Source organism: Rissa tridactyla, chromosome 1 (assembly GCF_028500815.1).
Source record: "Rissa tridactyla isolate bRisTri1 chromosome 1, bRisTri1.patW.cur.20221130, whole genome shotgun sequence".
In the NCBI taxonomy this organism is placed as follows: Eukaryota; Metazoa; Chordata; class Aves; order Charadriiformes; family Laridae; genus Rissa; species Rissa tridactyla.
In genome coordinates, this window is record NC_071466.1 from 126,681,415 (window position 1) to 126,704,312 (window position 22,898).

Below are 22,898 nucleotides of genomic sequence, written 5' to 3' on the forward strand. Positions count from 1 at the left end.
CTTGGCTTCCTTTGTCTACCAGTGTCAACTAATAAGCTTCTCCAGTTTCCCTAGGCCTCTTGATTGATTTCTCTTTCCCACTCTTATACTAACATGTCCTAGCAGCTGGCTCTCACAGAAACTCCCTAATCACCATCATGGTCTCTGAGGATGAAAGAAGGTTTCTTTGCCTGCAAATTAATAAGCTAGTGTAAGTAAAATCAAGAAACAACAAGGCTACAGCAATGCAAAACCTATTATTCTTTTATTGGACAAGTGCAGTTTTAATGCTAACACTTGAGGGTATGCTAGTAAATATGTTAAAAATGCTTGGAACATGGAAACTGACTGGCTGACACCAGTGTTCCCCATGAAGCTTTACAACCTTAAATTGGTCCATGAGGTCCATCATGGCCCTTGAGCCAGCACTGCTGAAGTCACTGCTAAGTTTACCATTGACTTCATCAGCTGAGAAACTGAGCCCTAAATTCTGGTTTGTTCAAGAGCAAAAATCCTACCTCCGATCTTCCTGAAAGAGACCAATAGTCTGTCTTGTTGAATTACATCTGCACAAGTGCTGTGCAGGCTTGAAGCATGGTCAGCTTATTCTTTACAGGGAATGAGATCTGCAAGTTGGAGGAACTGAGGTCACCTAAGCCATTAGCTTTATTTGTCTATTCTAAGCCAAGAATATATTACCAAGGACAGATGGATGTTGTACAGGCACCCATAGTGGAAACACAATCCACCTGAGAATTAGACTCCTGACAAGTGCAGTATATGTGTTTACTGAGAGTGCGAGTGGCCTGACCTACTCCTGGGTTTGCCCAGGGTAGAGCTTCTGGCTTATTATGTCATTAGAAGCTTTTAAGACAATATAAAAGAGACTCTCAATAAAGCTGGAATAGTCTTCTGTTTTTATTGATGGATCTACTCTCATTTTAATCACATATTGACATCTTCCAGTGTTGTAAATACCTGGAATTCCTCTGTGCAGGAGGACCTTTGTTGCAATGGAGTTATGCTGGGGGGCTGTAACAGGTAATGCCAGATGCAGTAGGTCAGACACCTCCTGATGCCGCTTTCAGCACACTTTCGGCTACTAAATGCTGAGAAGCTGGTAGGGATCACTGGGTTGGTTCCAAGTACAAAGCAGAGACAGGAAAGTCTAGTGGATGTTGGAGAGCTTATAGTATGTTTCCACCTCATTCGGAGTGACTGTGCTGGGAAGCAGTTTATACAAAGTTGCTACGTGCAAGTAAGTTGTATGTGTTCAGAATGGCTATATGTATATATAAAAAAGGCAACTGCATATGCCATAGACTTGTGTATCATAAACATGTATGTCAAAAGCAATTTTATTTGGGGGATACAACTGCCAGTGGAGCTTGAAGGAATCCTCCAGAATCGCTGTTGCATGCTTGTGGACTGGCAATTTGTTTAATAGCTCCAGAAGGAAAGAACTGTATTTTCAGCAGACAGCTGATAAGTCTTGGTACCTTTTTTGTGAGCCTAATTGCCCTTCTCCCATAATCACTGACCCTCATCTCACCCTGTCTGTCCCCAAGCTTTCCAAGTTGGGTACACTTGATCTTTTTAAACATTTTGAAACGGGCAGTCATATTCTGTCATCCTGCAGACAATGAATTTCCACTGACGATCCCTGCAAGGGAGACGAGAGAGAGATATTAGCAAGCCAGAATTGCAGAGGATAAGACTATACAAGTAAGAATAACTTTACATCAGGTATTGTGGCAACAAAAACATCTGTCTGCCATTAGCTGACTTTCCTCTGAGAGCTTTCCGTTTTTATGGGCTGGAAGGAGATTAAATATGTCCGATAGCCCATGGCAGGGGGGTTGGAACTAGATGATCTTTAAGAGCCCTTCCAACTGTAGCCATTCTATGATTCTATTATAGTTATAATTCTTTCACACTGCCTTACAAGGTTAGAAAATCATCTCTCTGAATAATTAGGTCTCTGAGTATCCTTCAGAAAACAATTAGCCTTGATGGTGATCAATCCTAAATTGACTTTAAATCAGTGATCAAGAGAAAAAGGACGGTTCTGTCAAAAATTATTGTCATGTGATATATTGCTCAGGAACGTGTACAAAGTAAAATGTGTGGGTGATTTTCAAGCTATTTCTAAGTGGGGAGTTATCCATACAGCAGAATTCACTGTTCTTTTTTTTTATTTTATTTTCCACTACTAGGTCTTCTAGCTAGTGTCCTTTATTAAAGATGTGAAGGAATCAATAGTGAGAGAAATTAAATTAACTTCTCATCCTTGATCTCCACAAGCCACATGCGAGTCAGAGAAATGTTTAGGAGTGTAAAGAGAGTTTATGCTCTTCCTGGTTTGTGAGTAATTGGATGTCTGTATTCTCTCTCAGGAGAGTGATACAATACCTACTAACAATTTTTAGTACGAAGCATGGCTGAAGCAGCAGGATTCAACAGTGGAGGCCAGTGATTTAGCGACCAATAGCTGCAATAGGCTGCAAATTTCCCCCTTAGCTTATTGTGCATCAAATTTTCCCTTGACAAAAAGGCATGAGCTCAGAGGAGCAAATACTGTCCTGCTGTGGAGCAAATGTTCAATTTAGGCTGTTTGGTATTGGCTAACAGGAGTTTAGATCTAAAGTACAGTCCTCATAGATGGCAGCCATCTTTTAAATTGGTAACAGGTACTACTCAGAGAGGTTTCCGACAGTTTGAATTCTGCTGATAGTTATCTCCTAAACCTGAGGCATGGGACAAGTAATGCTGCTGGCGTGGTTCAATAGGAGCTGGCTTTATAAGACACCTGCACAGCCCTGGTTTTCTGGTGGCCAGCTCCAGTGAGGAAACTGGTGCAGAACCTACTGCCTCTTAGGGATGTGACGAGACACCTGAGCCCAGATTTTGGTATTAATTGCTCTTATATGGTTTTATTGGCTGGGTGACTCTATCGTGGAATAAGAATAATTTGACTCTTAAGCTCTGTGTAGGTATAAAGCGTCTAATTTCAGCTTTCATTAACTGAGGTTTTTTAATTGGAAATTTACTATGCTACTTCACCAGTTTATGCTGCGTTTTGTTTGGAATTGGGTCTGTCTCATACTCATCAGCAAATCTGCATTTAGTTATATAGTGTTTATTTTTGGTTTTCTTTAGGCCTTTGCTAGATGGTTTGTAATTGTAATTGCCTCATAAAACTGTTACCAAAGGTTAATGAAATGCAAGATTCATTTTTAGGTTTATTTTAGAAAGTCCTCATTTGGACTATGTGCGTGCTCTTCAAAGACAGTTATTACTCTTTTGGTCACTGAGCTACCCAGAGAGACACAAAAAAAAAAAAGACTACAAGATTATATGGGTCAAAATTAAGGTCTGCTAAACTAGCACCCATTGTCAGAAAGACTTTTAGCTCAAAAGCTGAGGTCAAGTAGTTTTTCTAAAACGGAATATTGTAAAGTTAAAAGTCAAGCTATTTCAAATAAATGTATTTTAGTCACCTGAATGAATAACATGCTTTAAAATATTAGAACAGAATTATTTCTGAAGTTGTAATTTAAGCCTGAACTTGCAGACACTTTAGCATCTATGCACGGAGTTGATGGCCAATAGGTTTATGCATTTAGCATCTTGATTTATCTTTTTTTGCATTACTTCTGTTTTAAGCTAAACATATATATTCAACTTTTCAGGATGCAGGCAACTACCTCGCACCATTGGTGCTGTGTGTTTAATTCAGTAGTTATCAGCCTGTTTCTGTTTGTAGATCCCTTACAAGTTTTCCAGTAGAGGTGCAGATCCCTCAGGAATTGCCCTATGTGCAATATTGTAGAATATATATGAACTTGTCTTGTCAGATCCTTAACACCAGTTTATAGCTCCCCCCCCCCCCCCCAGTTGATAATTTCATGCATTTTCCTTGACTTCGGGAGTCAATATTGAATTGTCACTTTTACTCTCCAGCTGTCATGTGCTGTCAGAATTAAATTTTTCTTTCTATCGGGAAAATATCTTTTATCTTCAAATATTGCTGAATAATCTGTTTCCAATTCAGTTTAAAAATTCTATGAATTCCTATTCATATTGAGTTTGACAAAATCCTCTTTCTTTGGTCATATGAAACTTATTAGGGACCTAAAATACCCTATAATTTAGCTCAGCTGAGCTCGGTAGCTATCTGGCTTGTCCAGCCATTTCAAATATACTTACTGCTAGGGCACCTGGGTGTTGATCTGTCTTTCAATGATGGATGTCTGAGCAGTTAAGAAATTACTGGCTATGCAGATCACCCAAACAAATGGAGCAGAGAACAGTTTTGTAAAAGAAATGAGCTTATGACAGTCTGCATGTGCTATTTTTATACTACGCACTGAAGGGCAAGCTGTGGCACCTACCAAGCACGTCTGGTAATCCCCACATCCCGGTCCAAGCTACTCGCCACAGGTTGGGCTGTGAATGCCCCAGTGGTGCTCTCTGGACTCGAGAGAGCGATCCAACCAGACCACAGCCCTGTAACAAGGCTTCACGAGGGAGCCATGCTGTCATCACTTAGCATGTGTCAGAGCTCAGGCTGAAGCTATTTTGAAGCTCTTTTGAATTTTTTTTTTTTTTTTTTAATTTTGGAAGGTATTTTTCCAGGGGTTTACAATGTGCATGTCTATGTGGGCAGTTTCAGTTGTTTACAACCGTCTTCACATACCCCATGTCTATCTCTGAAACCTGACTGTATCAGTCTGTCTAACAAAAGGTACTGTCTTTCCCTGCAAATACTCCCTTACTTATGTCCGTAGGTCAGCCTGTCTGCATCAGCATTATCACCATGCTCTCAAATGTGCTCCCAGAGATACTTCAAGCCTCTACTAATTCTTTCCAGCTGCTTTTTTCTTGCTTTATAGGCAATTGTTTTCTCCTTTTGACCAATTTAAAATGGGACTGAAAAATGTAAATATTAACCCTTTCTAAAATCTGCTCTCCACAGATGAGTGCTTAAAACCTCTGATATGAACAGCAGCTCCTTCTTTTATTCCTGATACACAGGCATGGAAACTTGCAGAGTGATTACAGAAGAGGAGGTGGGGATGCCACCTTTCTAATCTTTCTGCAGCTTTTGCCAGAGGCATCACGTGCTCTCAAATATCTGTGCATCAGCAGTGACCCCAGCGATGCAATGTCTTAGGGAGTAGGAAGGGAGGATATGATTTCTGCAAGTTTATTCAGAAAGTCTAAAAATACCTAACTGAAGTGATTAGGAAAGCTTAAACTAAAATACCTTCAAAGGCTTTTTTTGTGCCTCTTGTTAGCTCAAGAACGTTGCCCATCACAGGCTAAATAGTATGGACACAAGTTTAATATGCTTGAGAATGAAAAGCAGTCTCAAAATCTACAGCATGTTTACATAGACAAGCTGCATGTGTGTGTGCTGCTGGCAGACTGGGACTGGGAATAGCTTTTTTCGCTCCTATCCTGCCTCAGCCAGCTGCAAAGAACCACTTAGGATGACAAACTTTGCCGACTTTTGCAAGTATACCACTCAGGAGGGTTACTGCATGAATCTGAATTACGAACAGGCATAACAGGAATTTTTTTTCACTTGTTATGTGAAGCAACACAAGTTGGTTTTAGTCATTCTGGAAGCTGGGGGCCAGGAAGTTCATTGGCACAGAAAAGTTTCCGAGATTGCAGTTCATAAAATGTTTTCTGTATAGTTTTCATCTGCTGCTATTGCAGGTTCATCTGTGGTATCACAGCAGTGGTAGGACAAAGGCGTTGGTGGCTTCTTCCCTTTCCAGGTACTGTGGTGCTATAACCTGTGAAGACCTGTACTCCCGATGTGTATCCCCATGGTGCTGCCTCCACTCCTGGCCAGTCCCTGCACTGCTACCCTGTTCTGAAGGCTGTGTTAAGCCTTCAGCAGTCACAGACAGAAATCTGCTCAGAGGTATCAACTGCTCTGTTTTCCAGGCTCGCCCTTGTGATTCCTTACTTCACCCTGGTCCGCATTTGATGGTGGCTGGAATACAGCTGCAAGGGAGCACGCTGTCTGCATTATCTCTTCTACTTTCTGCCATGGCCGTCAGGAACAAGGATTGAGAATAGCACTGGAGAATATTTAAGAGAAAAACCCAAAAGAAGGATGTCCCTTGCAACCTTGTAAATTCTTTATCCAAAGGGATAAGTAGATAACTTTGAGTCAATTAACTGTGATAGTTACGCTTCCGCTTGTAGGAATAATTTGCAGACATGGGTTCCATTTGTTAATAAACAGGCTAATGAATTTTAGCCAGAAAATTACAGTTATGGACCTGCAGCAGTTTGACAGTGTGTTATCATTTCAGGAAAAGTCTTCTTATTTTAGGTAATCTTTTGGCTGAGGGGATCCTCAGTGAAGTCCGGCAAGCTGAGTGCATCACAGTGGCAAAAGCACCTCAGCTCCTTTGAGCATTCTTAGAGACAGCTTGAATTGATGGTGTGTTTAAACTCCTCCTCTCTTCTCTTTCCCCTTCCCCTCTAGCCAGTCTTGGCAATGATAGGCCAGTGCAGCGCTCCTTGCCCTGCTGACTCTGCTGTGTTTGATAACAAATGCTTTAATATACTGGGCTGAGGTGTCTGAGAAAAAACATCAGCAAAGAAATAACTCACAGTCGATGTGTTAGAGGTCAGCTTGAGAGGAAAGAATCAAGATCCAACTACAACTTCACTAGCCATAGGGCCTGGTCAAGTAATGACCAGGACTGATCAAGAAAATGTAATGAACTCATTTTCTGGAAAGGCTTTAATGTGCACTGCATTGCCTTAATTCCCAGTGTGGCCTCAAATATGTCAGAATTGTGTTGCAATGGATTGGGCAGTTTACAGCATTCAGATTGCAATTTGTATGGTCTTATCTTTGCATGCTGGCACGTTCCCCACTTCTCTGCAAAGAAAAGTGGGCCAAGATAAGTCCCTTATCCCCTCAAAGAACAGCGTGTTCCAGGCTGAGTTTTTACTGGGTTGGTTAGATAAAAGATGCTCTAACTAGAGGTAGGTGAGAAACAATATTGAAGATTGGTTAAGCTTTGTGGAGTTCAGTTTTAGCCAAGCCTACCATTGCTATATTTTTCACTACTTGGATGGACATGGCAGATGATCCCCTTGTGCATGAAGATGCCCTTTTCCTGATACACCACGCTGGACAATTAGCCACATGCACAGTGAACTTTGGTCCTCATAAGTACTAGCCTGATGCTGAGTACCACAGCAGATGATGCGTAGCCATGCACACATCATCTTTGGGAGAAATAGAAAAGGAAAACCATTTTTTTTTAATTGCTAGTGAAACAGATGAAAACCAAACCTGTCCACAGCAGAGAAAGTTGTGGTTGCCCCACGGATGTAATAGTCATAAGTGTACATCATCATGTCCATGTCTTCTCCATAGTGTCCCGGATATTCTGTTGTTAACCTTTACATTAAGGAAAAAGAAGATAAAATAATTCACCATCTCATAGAAAAGTGCAGTTGACTGAATGCAACTCAAAATAGTAGATTTTTCCTGTTTCTTTGAAAGTTCTTGTTTCTTAATAGTGCCACAGATGCAGTCTGACCTATAAGACTGCATTTCTCTTCTGTGCAATTAATTAATGTAGCTATTTGAATAAATTTCAGTAAGTTTAGAAGTGTTAAGAGCAAGTTGGAGTATTATATGCATATACATCTGCAGCTCTGGGATAAAAGCAGCCTGAACAAGAGTGTAAAACCTGTCTTCTACTTATGCCTTTATTGCAGAGAGTTGCTCCGGCCTCTTGTCAGTCTGTTTGGTTTGCTGCTGTAGAGTTCTGTAAATGTTGCCAAGTCAAATAGCTACAAGCATTTATCCATATATGAATTACATTAAATGAATGTAGCAATTAATCCATTTCTCTCTGTTCTTTCCACTTTCTGCCTAGTTTGTAATGTAAAAATATTGGCCTGGACAGTATTTGTGCAGTCTATTTTATCTAAGAAGTTCAAAGTGCTTCTGCATTTATTAATCAAATTATGGTTACTGCTTCCCTGGGAAATAGGCAAGTAATACTGTACTTGGTTTTACAGACATTTTGCAGATAATGAACAGATGCAGGAAGGGGCTGGGACCTTGACCAATACTTTATGTCAACATTATGTTAGAGATCAGGAATGGAAACCTGGCACTCAGTCTTTCCCTGTATTACACCATTTTACGTGGGAGTTACTAGTGGAGTTGTGTCAGATTCACTACGAAGCAGCACAGGGAAGAAGCAGGTTCCCTGTAAGGGAGGTGCTGGCCCCGTGGAAATGAACAGCTCAACTCCCGTTGATACTAACAGGGTTAAGATGCCGTTACTGAAATCCTGACAATGTTTTTTCAGACTTAATTTAGCCCTGTAGCGGTACTTGAATGATGCTTGAAGGTGATCCTGGCACATCCCAGCCAAGCACTCAAGTGCATGTTTACTTTTTGTTAAATCTGTGGGGGTTGAGCACAAGCTTAAATATTTTACTTCCTAAGAATTTAATTATTGGGATGGTCTTAAGTTTTTAAAATTAAATGCTTTGAGGTTATTTGGAGCCCAAACCAGTAACTGTTGTAATATTCAGAAACTGAAAGTTTACCTGAAAAATGAGGGACTCTGGAATATTAGGCTGCTATCTCCTAGAGCTACTTACTAAAACAAAAAATCCCCTGGAATCGCCACACTCTCCATATATTTTATATGTATTTTTGATCACTTCATTTACCCTGTTCTTATACTGTTACATCGTCTTTGTAAAAGCAGATGTGACTTAATTGCAGGTCATTTTCAGCTTTTGAAAATGGAAGAAAAACATCATTTAGTTGGAACATCATTCCTAACAAATCATTATTCCTTGATGGATGAAAAATGGGACTGAGTGTGAAACTCAAGCATGGCCTTATAAGATCCTTAAGTCTCAACAGTCAATGTCTTTGAATGTATCTTGTTCTGTGTCTCCTGTCCTTTGGCCATGGTAATCATCAAGCAAATTATTAGTTGTAGTACAAGAACACCCATGCCCAAGTGGTTTTGAGAGGCAGGAGATGAGGCCTGGTCACAGCTCCCGTTGTCAGAGCTCTGACCAAGGGCCCGTGGATTCGCAGAGCCTTCGCAGCGCTGTGCTGATGATAAGAAATGAACAGCAGTATTTCATGGGTCACGCAGACAGCTGCTACAGGCTAGGAGAAATAGAAAAAAACATGTACACTGGCAGTTGTTAGGATGGGTAAATAGGTAGTCTCATCAGTATGCTCTGCAAGTGGGAAAATTAGAGCCACAGTTTTCAGTCCAGCCCCCCTGAAAGTCCAAAGTGAGACCACTGTGGATTTTAAGGGAACTGGCTCTGACCCAAAGAGAATAAATACAAATATTATAAAAAGCTGTTTCTCATGACTTCTCACCAGTTAGCTGATGTTTTTTCCTAGACCAAAGATTATCACCTGAACGTGTTTCTGTCAAACCATGGCAAACCTAATTTATCTGTGACTTTGATTGAAGGCTGATGTTATAATTTTTTCTTTCAGGATATCTCTCCTTGTGCTCCCAAATATATATTTATTTGTCATTGTCAGACAGCTTACAGCTCAGATTTTAATACTTTTTTACCTAGATAATCTATGACTTGAATCTCTAATACACTTTTATGGCCCCATAAAAGAGCCTTAATGTGAGCATAAGCTGGTTCTTCAGTGTAGCCAACTTGCTGAAAGCCCTCCAGTTTGCAAAGACATGCTTTCAGGGCCACTCCATGCCCAGAGCTGTGATGAGAACTAGAACATACTTCACAAACCCTGACCTCTGCTTCCTCGTCTGTATTTTATCCATTTTCTTTACACAGAAATTAAGGCCTTGAGAAGGACTTTTTTGCATGCCTGAGCCTCCCAACAGTGAAGCCATGGATCTGAATCTGGGAACTTGAGAGTATTTCTGGATCTGTAGCCAGAGGCCAAGAGAAACTGGGGCTACATATATGCTAGTAAATTAAACAACACCAGATAAGGTTTCTGGGCACTTTAACTTGATTGCCTAGACATGTAAATTATTAGGACAATCCCAGGGAGAGTTTTAGCCTAGACCAACTAGCACAGTCTCAGCAGATACCTCAAAGACACAGTCAGTGAGTTAGCAGGTCGGTAGGTACCATTCCTAACAGGCATATTGTGGATACCCTGTTTTGGAGGGTAAGAAAGTTTAATAGTGTGGTTGCTTACTCTGCTAGAGGACAGTCTCCATATTTAGTTTACTAATTTGTAGCCTGCATCTCTGATACCTCATCTTCGAAGATTCCTGGGTCACAGGAGGTTTTTAAAACTTGTGGCATGAAGACTAGCTATGGACCAGGATTTAATTTTGCATCCCCCCATCAGCTGCAGGTTTTGGGGCTTTTTTGGGCTATTATTATGAGAAAACACTAAGGCATGTGTTTATATATGTTCCACCAAATGTGTTTCATAACATCTGTTTGGCATTCAACAAGGAAAATGTTCTGTAATCTTGACCAGCACTATGTGCTGGGCAGATGAGACTGTGCAAAACACAAGGTTAAAAAACTGTTTTCAGCTATACTCAGAGACAAAACTGAAAGTCAGTTCTTTGAACTTGTTTCACAAGCCTTTCAGTTAAAAAGTAAATCTGATGACAAGCTCCTGAATTACTGGGAAGGGTCTCACAGACCTTTTGCAGAGGCAGGCAATGTTATTTTGAAGTGAATGGATGCAGTAGGGAGCCTTCATTTAGCTTCCCTCTCTGTTCTTTCTGCCTGCTGTCATCTCCCCCTCCCTCTCTACTAAGTTCTTCACATAACTATTTGGCCTCTTAAGGCTCCTCCACTAAGAAATGTTTGAAAAGCCAATATATGCAATTACTGAGAGTAAATGATACAGGGACTTGAGCTGCTCTGAAATTTGTCTTGTTACATAGACAGTTGCCTACTGAGTGCTTTTGTTCTGGAGAGAAAAATTATAAATAGTGCTATGACAGCAATGTTCAAGTTCACTTGGGTCTGTGTGGTCTGTCTGTCTATTCAGTTCCCTTTGATGTTTGCTGTACTCGTTTATGAAACTGTTCCCTTAAGCCCATGCATCTCAAGGTCATCCGGATTGCGCTGTATTCTTTGGAAGGAAGTGCATTTGGTTGTCCATATAGCAGGGCTCTGTGGTGTTACCCAGCTCTTACCTATTATCCCTGGTTTTGGAATCCTGGGGATAAGTCGCATAAAACGTATCTGCACTGAGAGATGCTGTAGTGTTTAATACATAGGGATATTCAGTACTTGATTTTCTTGTCATGAAGGGGAGAAAGGTTGTTGAACTCAGCCATTAAGGCTCTTCTCAAAGTGGTCTGCCCAGCACAGGACAGTGGTTCCCTCAGCATTTGTTGTAGCTTGGTGTGTAATGTTATTGTCAAATGCTTAACTGAAAATATTGAGCATTTTACTCTGTAACGCCTATCAACTGAGTATCAACTGTGAACCACCTACCGTGGTACCATTTGTAAGTCGTGTGGCAGCGTATGGCTTATACCTGAGAGAAGTCATGAAACAAGTGAGAAAGACTTTTTTCCCTAGTTGCTGAGGGTTTGCCTGTCCACGGGAGTCTGGACTCCCAAGGAGTCCAAGCCCAGGGGCAAGACCCTTTTGGGAAGAGCCATCCACAAGTAGCCTGCATGAGGGCCCCATAAGCACTTCTGGCATTGATCTCTTAGCAAAGAAGACCAGGCTAGGAGGACAGTGAAAAGCTTGGGAGTTGCCAAGTGTTGAGACAAAGTTGCTACTGCTGTTTGAGGTGGTCTAAGGCCTCTAAGACCAAGCTGTGGTGCATGTGGTGCCTGAGAAGCTACATGAGGGAAAGCCGTAGAAGAGAGGCTTGCAAAGCAGCTGTGAGAAGACCTGTGTTATACTGATTGTGGGGCCTAGGCACCAAGTAGTTTGGTGCCAGATGAACTCTGAGGAGACAGAGAATCTGCGTAGGGGCCAGCAGGGTGCACTTAATGGGGTTGTATACTAAACCCAGATATGCACATAGGTGTTCAGTTTGGGGAAGGACTCAGAGGGGAGAAAATGGTAATATGAGATCTTTAGCAAGTGGTAGTGTTTTCAATCCATATGATCTATTTTCAAGAATTAATACAGAAAACAAAGGATTTCTGCTTCAGCTTGCAAATCCACTTCAGGTTAATATCAGGTGTATGATGTTTGGACACAAGAGACTTGGAGCGTTAGTGGCATTGTGGAGAGAGGAAAAAGCAGGTAATTCTACATTAAAGACTGAGAAAGAAGAGCTTGTGAGAAGGGATGTAAATAGTTTGACATGTATGGGGAAGAGCAGAAAAACCTGACAGGAAAAAGTATTTCCATAATGGGTTTTTAGCTGGTAGAGTTAATGTGGGATGGTTTATCTTCTGACTGTTTGCATCGCCCCACCTATCCCTGCAATTTTCTGATGTACTTTACTGTAATCCTATAAATCTTGTTCAGGGCAGGAAAAATATTGAAAAAAGGCATTAAATCTTTAACAGGATTACTGTTATTATTGTTTTAGTCTGAAAGTAGTAATATTGTTTATTTTCCATGGTGAAGAATTACTATGTTAGAGATTAATAGAAAACACAGTTACTCATTTAGCACTGTTTTGTACTACTCTACAGTGATCCTTAGCACTCTTTTAACAATTGACTTCGGAAGATCGACATAAGAAGATCGAGTCACACCAATGGCCTTACTAGTATTGTACAGCCTTGCCCCTTAGAGAAGTAAATGGGAGCTGTGGGTATGCCTTGCCTTCAGGTATCAAGCAGACAAAAGAAATGAGTCTTTTAAAATATCAAAGGCAGTCAGTGGTGGACCTGGTGGTTTCCTGCTTCACCTGTTGAATATACTCATTCCCTGCTAGTAAGTGTGTTGTTTTGGAGTGCCTTACACTTGTCACTTCTTGTGCAACTACAGTGCTAGCAAGATGAATGGCTCCTCTTTAACCTTCATTTTCCTCTTCGCTGCTGAACTCTTCCTCTAAGAATGCCACAGCCAGAAGAAGGAGCTGTTCCATTTCAAGAGGAAAACATAAGCTTTGACATTAACTTTCTGACCTTTGAGGACAAGGAGCGTCCCCTGAATGGCCTTACTGTTTCAGATGTTATTTAGAAGTGCTTTAAGAATATGTCTCTCCTAAAGGAGAATTTTGTTTCAAGAGCCATGAGCCCGCATGTTACATTCAGTGAACATGGGGATTATATGCTCTTTAATCAATTTCAATTCTACCTCCAGCTGGAAGATAGCAGGCATCCCTTTTTGAAAAGCATACTGTGCTGAAAAGCCAAAGAAGGTCTTAGTAAACTGACTACAGAAATTCCTGCCAATGCTCCCCATTATAGATCCCAGATTGCTGGGCTGCCGGGGAACTAGAGGTGTCCTGGAGCTGCTCTAGAGATGAGGAGTCCTCTCATGTGGCATGCATGTGCGTTTTGGGATAGAGTTCAGGATCCAGGCTCTGAGATCATGGATTCACCTAGACACATCACCGTCATTTTGTTTCCACTCTGTTGTATTGAAAGCCACAAACTCTCAGAAGGGTGAGGAGCCACGAGGCCAACACAGTGGGACCGCAGTTGTTCTTGGAGGCCTACACAAGCTAGTGCTATACAGTTACAAGGAGCAGCAGACAGCTTAGGGCAGCCTATGCCTGTTCCTCAAGAAAGACGTGTCTGAAATAACATTAGCCAGTTTTCCAACATTAAGCAAATGTGTTTCTCTTAAGATGTCTCTGGAAGGTGGTCCTGGAGATTGAACTGTAAGGTTGTATTTCCTGGGATATAAAAAAAATCAGTTAAATACTTCATTAAAAAAAAAACAAACAAAAAAACAACAAACCAAAAACCAAACCAAACGGGGGATGGAAATTGAGTTGCCCAGAAGTGCATGTTTCCACCACATCTGTTCCGAGTTCACCTACTGCATTTATATCTCTGCGGTTGGTAATATCTGAGAAACCTGCATAGGATCTCATCAGTCTCAATATAGCTTCGGTGTCAGAAAACAAATAAGTTTTTTAAAGCCCATAACTCTTGGAAAATGTAATTGTTGCCTGGACAATGTTACTGTGACAGAGAGCTGCGAAAGCTCCAGACAGACCTTCTGGCACTTGGACTGCTGGTTGTTTGGAGAGCGGAAACAGTCATAAACAGTCTGTGCAGACTTGGGGCTGCTCTGTGACATGTGTTTGCTTTTGAGAGTATGGAGTCAAGCTTTCAGTTTCCTGGCAAAGAGAAAAATCTGAGTTCTAATGGGAGGAGTTAATCACACTGTCTCTGTGTCTGCGATGGATTCGCTTCCTTTATGGTTTGAATTGGCGCACAGTTTATTTTACTGTGGTAGCATTCCCTAGCCAGGTAAAATAATGGAGCCTTTCTGCCTCCTGTGAGGAACGTTAATTATTTTCAGTATGGTAAAAATGTGCAGTATTCATGACAAGACTTGGCATGGTGAGGAAGGAAACAAAGTACTTGAAAAAAAATTAAAAATAGCAACTGCAAAACTATGAGGCTGGAAAAGATTATATATTTATTTTCACTATGCGTTTACTGTACAGGTAAACTGCAAATTAATGGTGGGAAGAGGAGCTGTGAAACAGAACTGCTGGGCTCTAAGAGAAAGCTTATAAATGCTACCAAGCAAAGTCCTTAAGCATGTATTTGTCTTTAACCGTGTTCTTAAGCAAAGTGTTTAAGTGTGGGTTTCAGTCAGCATGATGGTGCCATAAATTAGTATTCCAGTAAGTGTTAGCAGGATTCAAAAAGCACAGGAATGTTCCAGCTGTAAAAACAGGTCAAGTTCTAACAAACCATTTGCATGGCTTATATACATGGGGAAACCCTGTCTTTATTCGTTGTAGGGAAGACCAACTCCAGGAGGAGCATAGTGCTGAAGAAGAAGAGCCAAGAGAAGCCATGCATAAAGATCAGCTGTCTTACAGCTTTTTTGTTTGCCAGAGAGCCTCGTAGAGAGACAACTGGAAGAGGAAGGGATCAAATACCCAAGGTGAGAGCTAATTTAAAACAAAGAGTTTTGTTATGCCTCAGTATTATCAGTTTTCTTAAAAACACCTTTCTGGCCATATTTTGTTTTGTAATGAAGGATTCATAGCACATTAATATTCAAGGCTGCTGAGAAATTCTGCGATGTGGATTGTCTTTGAATATAGATTTTCCTGTGTGTCATGCATGATCCATGAGGCACCGCAGTCATTACATATTTTCCTGGTATTACTTTTCCACAGTCATATAATAATAGAAGCCTTTGCATGAAATTAAGCTGCTTCAACCAAGAAATAGGAGCCAACAGCATGTTAATAGCCGTTTCTCCGTAGATAGTTTATTGACAGCTAGTTTCTGGAAGAGAATAAATACCATTATAGGTTGGTGCAGAAACTATAATAAATAATGATACTGTATATGCACATGTATTTTTATTGTGTCTTATATGCATATACATTTTGAGGTCCTACCAATGGTAGTTCAGAACTGCTTTGAAGATTGTTTGGAAAACACAGTCTCTCTGTCAAATGCATCTTAAACAGAGTGTGAGATACAGACCAGAAGTGTGATGCATGAACAACATTTTGTGACAATCACTTGGAAATGCCGATGGAAGTAAAGTTGTGAGTGAGATCTCCCGGGTTTAGGGAATGCGAAGTTTAGTGGCTGTACTCTGAAGTTTAACAATTCAGACAAGTCACATCTGTAGTAGTAAAAGTGGGTCCAAGGCATGGGGTTTCAGGCTAACACATTGCAGTTCATGTTGTTTATATCTTAGCATAACAACTAGCACTCTTCCAGACACTATCTAGGCAGGGTAAAGGGAATAAAACAGAAAAGAAACCGTTCCCAGCAGACAATAGGCAGGAGAACACTGTTTTGGAGGGGAGAGAGTGTTTCGCTGGATGATGTGGGCCCTGCAGCAGAAGTCCTTCTATTTGTGATTGCAGGATAACTGTGACGGAAAGGGACCTCAAGAGGTCTCTGGTACAGCCCCCTGCTCAAAGTAAGGTCAGCCATGAGGTTGGACGAGGCTGCTCAGGTCTTCATTCAGTTGAATCTTGAAAACCTTCAGGGATGGAGCCTGTATAGCCTCACCAGGCAACCTGCTCTACTGCCTCACTGTTCTCGTAGCGGAAAAGGTTTTCTTTATAACCCTCTGAACAGCAGTCCTGCCCTCAGGCTTGGTGAGAGTGTGCTCTGTTGCCTCCTCCAAGTCACTGATAAAGATGTTAAGCAGGATGGGTCCCAGGGTAGACCTTAGTTACAGTGCTCTGCTCGTAATGGGCACCTGGCAGAGTATAACCCTTTAACCACTACTCTCTGAGCTTGTTAAACCACCAGATTTTTACCCATCCAGTTGTGTGTCCATCCAGACCATAACATCCTAATTTGGATAACGATATGTACAAAGAGCTTTTATTTACCTTGCTAACTCCAAAGTCAGAATGAGAGCTTGAAAGAAATTGGAAGAAATACATTGTAAGGAGGCACTTCAAAGAGTAAGGTCAAACAAGGCTCTCAAGTAGAAGAAACTGTACGAGAGACTGTCCAGGGTAAGAGTGGATATGGAAGTGTCAAGATAGGCCAGTAGCTTGAATGGAACAAATTGGGCACAGGTGCAGTGACTGAGCCTGGTAATGCAGGGTACAAAATGATATTATAATGAACCCATAATCACAAACCATGCACCAGAAACTTTTCACACGCCAGGTGACAGGTCTTCCCAGAGGTTTTAAAGCTTTTCCCTCCCACGTGGGATTTCTACCCTGCTTAAAGGGAGAAATGCTTCACCTGCCTTTGAAATGCTGCCTTTTCTGCATGGAAAGACAGGAGCATCTGAACTGTGTAAGACATTCTTTTCCAAGCATAAAAAATGGAGTGATGTCACTATTGGAAATAGAAGGGCAGTATAGGAGTCCATGTGCAGCTGGGATGGAAACGCAAGACGTCAGTAACCCCAAACATTTACATTAGGATTTACATTGCTCTGGATGCCAATCTGCAAGGCAGAGAGACAAAGCTGTTCCCAGTTGTCAAGACGACATCTGAGAGAAGCAGAACTGTCAACAACAAAAGAGGTCAGAGAAGATTTCTGTTATCTCTCTGAAAATACATACAATATTAGAGGAGTAAGAGAAATTGGAAGAACTGCTTAAAAGTTACAGTGAGCTTCCCTCAGAGGGAAGAGCCTGGGCAGGTATGTAAATAAACCCCCAGGCAGAGAACATCTGTAGGCTGGAAAGGGGGCAGATGAATGTTCAAAGACTTAGTTACAGAGTTCCTGTCATTTAAAATACTTAAAAATAATAATAAAAAGAAATTATTTTCCTCCTGGCTGCAAGGAGACTGAAGGATGCAAAGCAAGGCCCTGCTGTTGTGTTTGGCCAGTAGCCAGCCAGCCAAGTAAGACCAAAAGGCAAGTAAACAGTTTGTATGCATATCCATGGGAAGTTTACTTCAAAGCTGAGTTCTGGAAACAAAGATTCAAGCACAGATTTCCCCCCCCCCCCATTTTCTTATTTATTCTTTTTTAAAGTACAGGTGGGTTGTTCTTTTTGTCAGTGAGAATAGTTGGATTAGTAGCCCTGGAGCATAAAATAGTGAGTTCTGTTACGCAGAATGGACAGGAGCAATATGAGCTTTCTCACCGTCTGCTACTGTGCTTCTGTCTCAATTTAGAGAAACCACACCTGGGGACATTGAGAAGCTTGGGATGCGGAGCTCATTTTTCCATAGTCTCTGTGAGGTTGCCAGCACCAGTTGTGATACTGCATTTGGGTGAGGCCACCTATTTTTTGGTTTGAACTATGATCCGTAGCTTATTTTGACTTTGGTCTTCAAACAGCCTTGAGAGAGGGATCAAATTGTATGCATTACAAATACAAAAATCCAGCTTGTCAGCCAGAGGATATTCTTTGTGAGGTAACTGGCAGTAGGTTCACTCCTGTAAGTCATTGTGGCAAAACTGCGTGGCATAGAGATGCTCCTATTCCTGTAAATCTGCTGGATTTATAGTGAGAGCTATACCACCACCTTTGAAATGTTGTTCCACTTTGGAGACTTCTGTCACAGTTTCCAGCATAGCTAGGCTGTTGCTGGTACCCAGACCTGTTCATTTAGGGCTAGCTACTGTGTTGTGCTCTTCAGCATAACTGTGCCCTCATCCTTAGCCATGGGTCCTCAAGAATCCTGTTATCAGGAAAAAATTTGCTTAGCCCCATAAAACACAGTTAACTTTTTCTCAGACAAGGTTTTTGATGGGCCAGTCATCCAGAGATGTTTATAGGGACTGCTGGGGAAAAGGGGCTAAGAGGTTTGGTTTCAGCTTGAACTCACCAGCATGAATACGGGCATCTCCGGCTATAGCGGCAGCAGTAAAATTGCCATTCACGGTCAAGCACAGATGGAAAATACTGACTCTGGAAACCAGCCACCAGCCCATTGTTTGAGCAGGTTTGATACCTAAGAAAGAGGAGAAAGAAGAGAACACATAAGGAAAACATGATATTAGATCCCTGATAGTTTCAAGCATTTCTAAAAACAGAATTAAACATTTTGGTTCAGGGTGGAAGCTAAGGACTTGGCTTTGTATAGAGAAGCACTGTATGCACTTGCTTTGTATTGAGTAACCGTTTTGTATAAGAAAGCAGCAGTAGTTAACTAATAATGTCTTAATATTTGTGTCATTTAAAACTATTTAAACTGTTTTTAAGTATTTAATCATTCCAGTATGCTAATCAGGTAAGAAAATTGTTCTGGTGTTGACATTCTTAATTGTTTACAAATCGTAAGACTGACTTCAAAATAGTCCGTTAGTACTTTTATCTCTGACTGTTGGTATTTGGGCATTTAGGGTTCACTGGAGTAATTTTTTCAACTGCTTTTCTACAAAAAAGAAGCCTTAGAAACTCTTTTGTAAGAGAAGTTCAGCAATTCATTTTATTCTATTTCTTTCTCAATTACCTGTCTCCAGGAGAAGGCACTCTTAATTCAAAATATTATAGGTGTGTGATGAAATCATGATTTGATAACAATCACATGAGGAAAACTGAGACTCAGATGTTATGAAATTATAAGACTCACATCAATTTTATGACTGGATTTTCAAAAGAAAAATCTGATGCTTCATGCTTTCTGCGTACTCAGGACTTCTGTCACACATGTAAATCACTACCTTCAAGAAGAACAGACATGGTCTCTAAGCATGCAGATATATGCTTCTCTTTCTGCACACCCTACAAGCATCTGGACACTGATACCCAAAGCAATTCAAGTGATAATCAGTTTGAATAGCTTGCTTCTTGAGGACTAAAGACAAGGAGAGTGTGAAAACAGGCAGCTCATTAACTCAGCTGTTGAGTGCTCATTCTCTCAAGCACCCTTCTAGCGTCATTGTTTCCCTATTGGATAAAATTACAGGAATTCAGCTTCTTCCATTTCCTTTTCTTTCTTTTTCCTTCATCAAGGAAAACTGGCAACCTAGAGCTGTAGCAAAACCTTCCTTGTGATACCATAAAATAAAATACATTGATGTATGCAAAAGGCACTTTCAGAAGTAGCTTTATGATTAACAAATAAAAAAAAAAAATTCCCTAGTTTCATTCAATGACCTCATAGTTTATTTTAGTGAGCCTGGAGTTCCCAGGAGGGAAAACACATCGTCCAGCAGAGTTTGGTGTTTCGAAAGTCATTCAGTTGTGCATACAGGTGTTAGTGCTTGCAAAGCATAAGGCTCAGAAGCTGAAAAACTGACCAATTTTGACCAGTGCAGGGATGAATTCCTCTGCCCAACTTTCAGCTTCATCCTTTGAAGCAGGGGTCTCTTCTGTATGTCCCTTCCACCGTCTTTCGTTGTTGAGACAAGATTATTTACATTTGTTTGTATCCCCGTATCTCCCACGTTGCTGGGGCCACACATACTTGCTGTGTTTTGTGAGACTCTTCTGAGGACCTTCAGAGTTAAGCAGTGATGGGGACTCTGAGTTGCTATGGTATCACACCAAGTAAGGCAGTTTGGCTCACACTCAGAGGATTTCAGCAGGACTTTGATAGGAAGTTGCTCTGTTTTTTGGCACATAGGCCATGGGAACATATGGCTAAGACTCCGTGTAAACATATTGGATAGCTGCAGATGATTGGTGTTACCCTGATGGAAGAAAGGTTGATACACAGAAATATAGGGAATGGTTGTACCTGTTGCAAGATGAGCACTTTTCTGCATTAATCTGTGTAAAGTAGAACCAAACCTGTGTCTCTTCATCTTCTTCTGTCTCTCCCCTTTCCCAGTTACATGCGTTTCTACTGCTTGAGTCCTTGTGCCCCTGGGAGATTTTCTAGCTCTTTTGCATGGGTGCAATAACAGGAGCATTTAATTCCTCCTTTTCCTTTGCACTTCCTCTCAGAGGCTTGGCATTCCCCTGCAATTTCCCATTCCCACCTATCGGCATCTGATATTCCTTCCCATAGTTGTCTTTGCAGGAGGTTCTTCCTTCCCTTTTCTCTCCCCACCTGCTCACATTCAGTCTGGGAAGTTCTGTATCTTTCCCACTCTCTTTCCTCTACAACAGTTTTTATTTTCTTGACACCTTCACTAATACACTCCAGTTTTGATGAAAAGATTAATCTTGAGAGAGACATCATTGATGGACCCTTCTCTCTATGGTGGATTGAAAAAAATCTAGCTAACATAACACTCTCATGTTTATATGTGTACATATTTGGGAACCAAACTTTAGGAAGGTTTGGTTATTTTTGATCCTGATTCTATCTTCTCATTAAAAGTTTGTTTAAATAAAAGTAATATTTGGAGTTGCCTTAAAAATTTCTTAGATGGAGAGTATAACTGAACATAAGTCATGTCTTATAATTAAAATTGCCATTTTATTTTAAAAACATTCAAAGTAAAATTTGAAATATACTTTTAAGCTCATGTTCACTTCTCCCTCTCTACTTTTGTCTCACGCACAAAATCCTGCAATTTGTTTTTCAAGCTCAATATTGGGTTCAGAGAAAGAAAGATAATAGTGACGTTGAAGAATTTTTCATTACCTTTGAGATAACACAAGATTTTTTCACCTGATCTTTCTAATTTTCAAGTCAAAGCCAGATATTTCTCCAAAATTGAAGGGATGCTCTCAGAAATTGGAATGCTTATTTGTGAGCTCATATAAAATCTTTTCTTCTCTTTCCTTTTCCCAGTTGGCTTCTTTCCTACAAGCAGAAAGTAGTTCTTCAAGGGAAACAAACAACCCCTCCCCACACACCTTTTTAGTCAGATGCTTTATGCACTAATCTGAAAACAACACTTAATATGTGAGGATTTCTTCCTTCTCTGTTGAATTCATTACTCCTGTCACAGCAAATCCTTCAAACCAGTATGGTGAATAAAAACTTTGATTTATGGCCAAGTAAAAAAGATGCCTTTTTCAGTAGACCCACTCTGTAGCACTTTTGTTATAGAGGATAATTCAGCATTTGGAACTAATGTTACTGGGTTCTCCTGACTCATGAAATCCTGACATTGCTAAGAAGAGAGGAAGATAGATACCTTTTAGGTGAATGCATAAGAGCATGAGAAACCAGCTGGGACTGTGTGGGATTAAACTTGGCAAAGGATAGGTTGTTTTGTTTTTCTAGTTGGCTCAAGTTGCAATACATGAAGAGTTGCCTTTTGGATCTGGTACTGGGAGAAGAGGAGGTGAGCTGGCTGGTAGATGGAGGAGTGGGAAGATTGGTGATGGTGAGGGTCAGGTGCTGTTGAATGGGAAGTTGCCCTTCCCTTCCCTCATTTACATCTGTTCGAAATGACTGCAGTATTTCATAGAAACTAAGTAAACTATGCAGCCTTATACTGGGTGGAGTTTTGTGTAGTGACAGGTGTACGCTAGCTGAGACTTTCCACATCCTGCTGCAATTGCTGTGGAAAGCCCCTCCTTTGCTGACCCTTTTTCTGATCTGTTTAATGGGTGTTGTAGAGCTGAGTTCTATCAGGATAAGCAACCAAAGTGTGCATCCGTGTTGTTGGTTTAGTTCAGCTCAGGACTGCTTTCTGTGTTCACCAGTGAGCATTTTATTTGTGAGACCAAACTAAAGCTGGTCTGAAACAAACTCACTCAAAATGCATATGTGGATTTTGTGCCCATGCATGAGCTGTTTTGTCCTACAGATACACTTAAATTGTGCTACATTATTTGCAAACATTTATATAGCCTCAGTGACCAAGTGTGTACCTCATTGACTCAAAGTTGCCTGCCACACTGGAGGCAAATACGGCTTGCAACAGCGTGATTGTTTTGTGCAATGTCACCAATTGTAGTGACATAAGCTTGACAATGGATTTGCCTACATAATTACGCCTACGTCTTATTTTTGCTCTTTGCTAGACAAAGCCCCAGAGTGCTCTGCCCCATCTAATGCTGGTGCTGTGTTGTAAACCTGTCTCCGAGGTCCCTCAGAAACATCAGGAATTAGCCTGAGCAGCGTGTTGTCCTGAGGATGACAACCCAAAGAGGAAGCCTGTTCACTACAAATCCTCTCAGGGAAGCCCAAGTCAAGATGCACCGAGTGGTGCTGTTAGAGCCTACATTGAGCCCCTGCCACACCAACCAGTCACACTCCCTGAAGCTCTGTGGAAATGTGCAGAGTCTGACACACAGCTCAGTAGTCACTGGGTCATGCTGCATTAAGGGCGATTTGTTCCTTATAACAGGGTAACCTGGCAGTGTCATTCTACGTACCTCAAAAAAATCCTACTGTTTTGCTGTAGACCAGATGGCTCCTGTAAATTAATTACTTTAAAGCCACCTCTCTGGAGCCTGTCAGAGGAGAATGGATCTATATATTATGGAGATATGCCAGACATGGCAAACTGACCTAAGA

At 41.1% G+C, this 22,898-nt stretch overlaps 1 protein-coding gene across 1 annotated transcript in view; it reads right to left on the reverse strand.

The window, feature by feature from the left end:
• Positions 1 to 224: 224 nt before the first annotated feature.
• Positions 225 to 22,898, reverse strand: part of DPT (dermatopontin) — a 28,246-nt gene continuing 5,572 nt past the window's right edge. The window contains exons 2-4 of the mRNA XM_054207266.1: positions 18,357 to 18,482; positions 7,313 to 7,420; positions 225 to 1,642 (exon numbers count right to left, since the gene is read on the reverse strand). Coding sequence (XP_054063241.1) covers positions 1,576 to 1,642; positions 7,313 to 7,420; positions 18,357 to 18,482 — 301 coding nt within the window. The 3' untranslated portion in view covers positions 225 to 1,575. The remainder of the gene's footprint in view (positions 1,643 to 7,312; positions 7,421 to 18,356; positions 18,483 to 22,898) is intronic.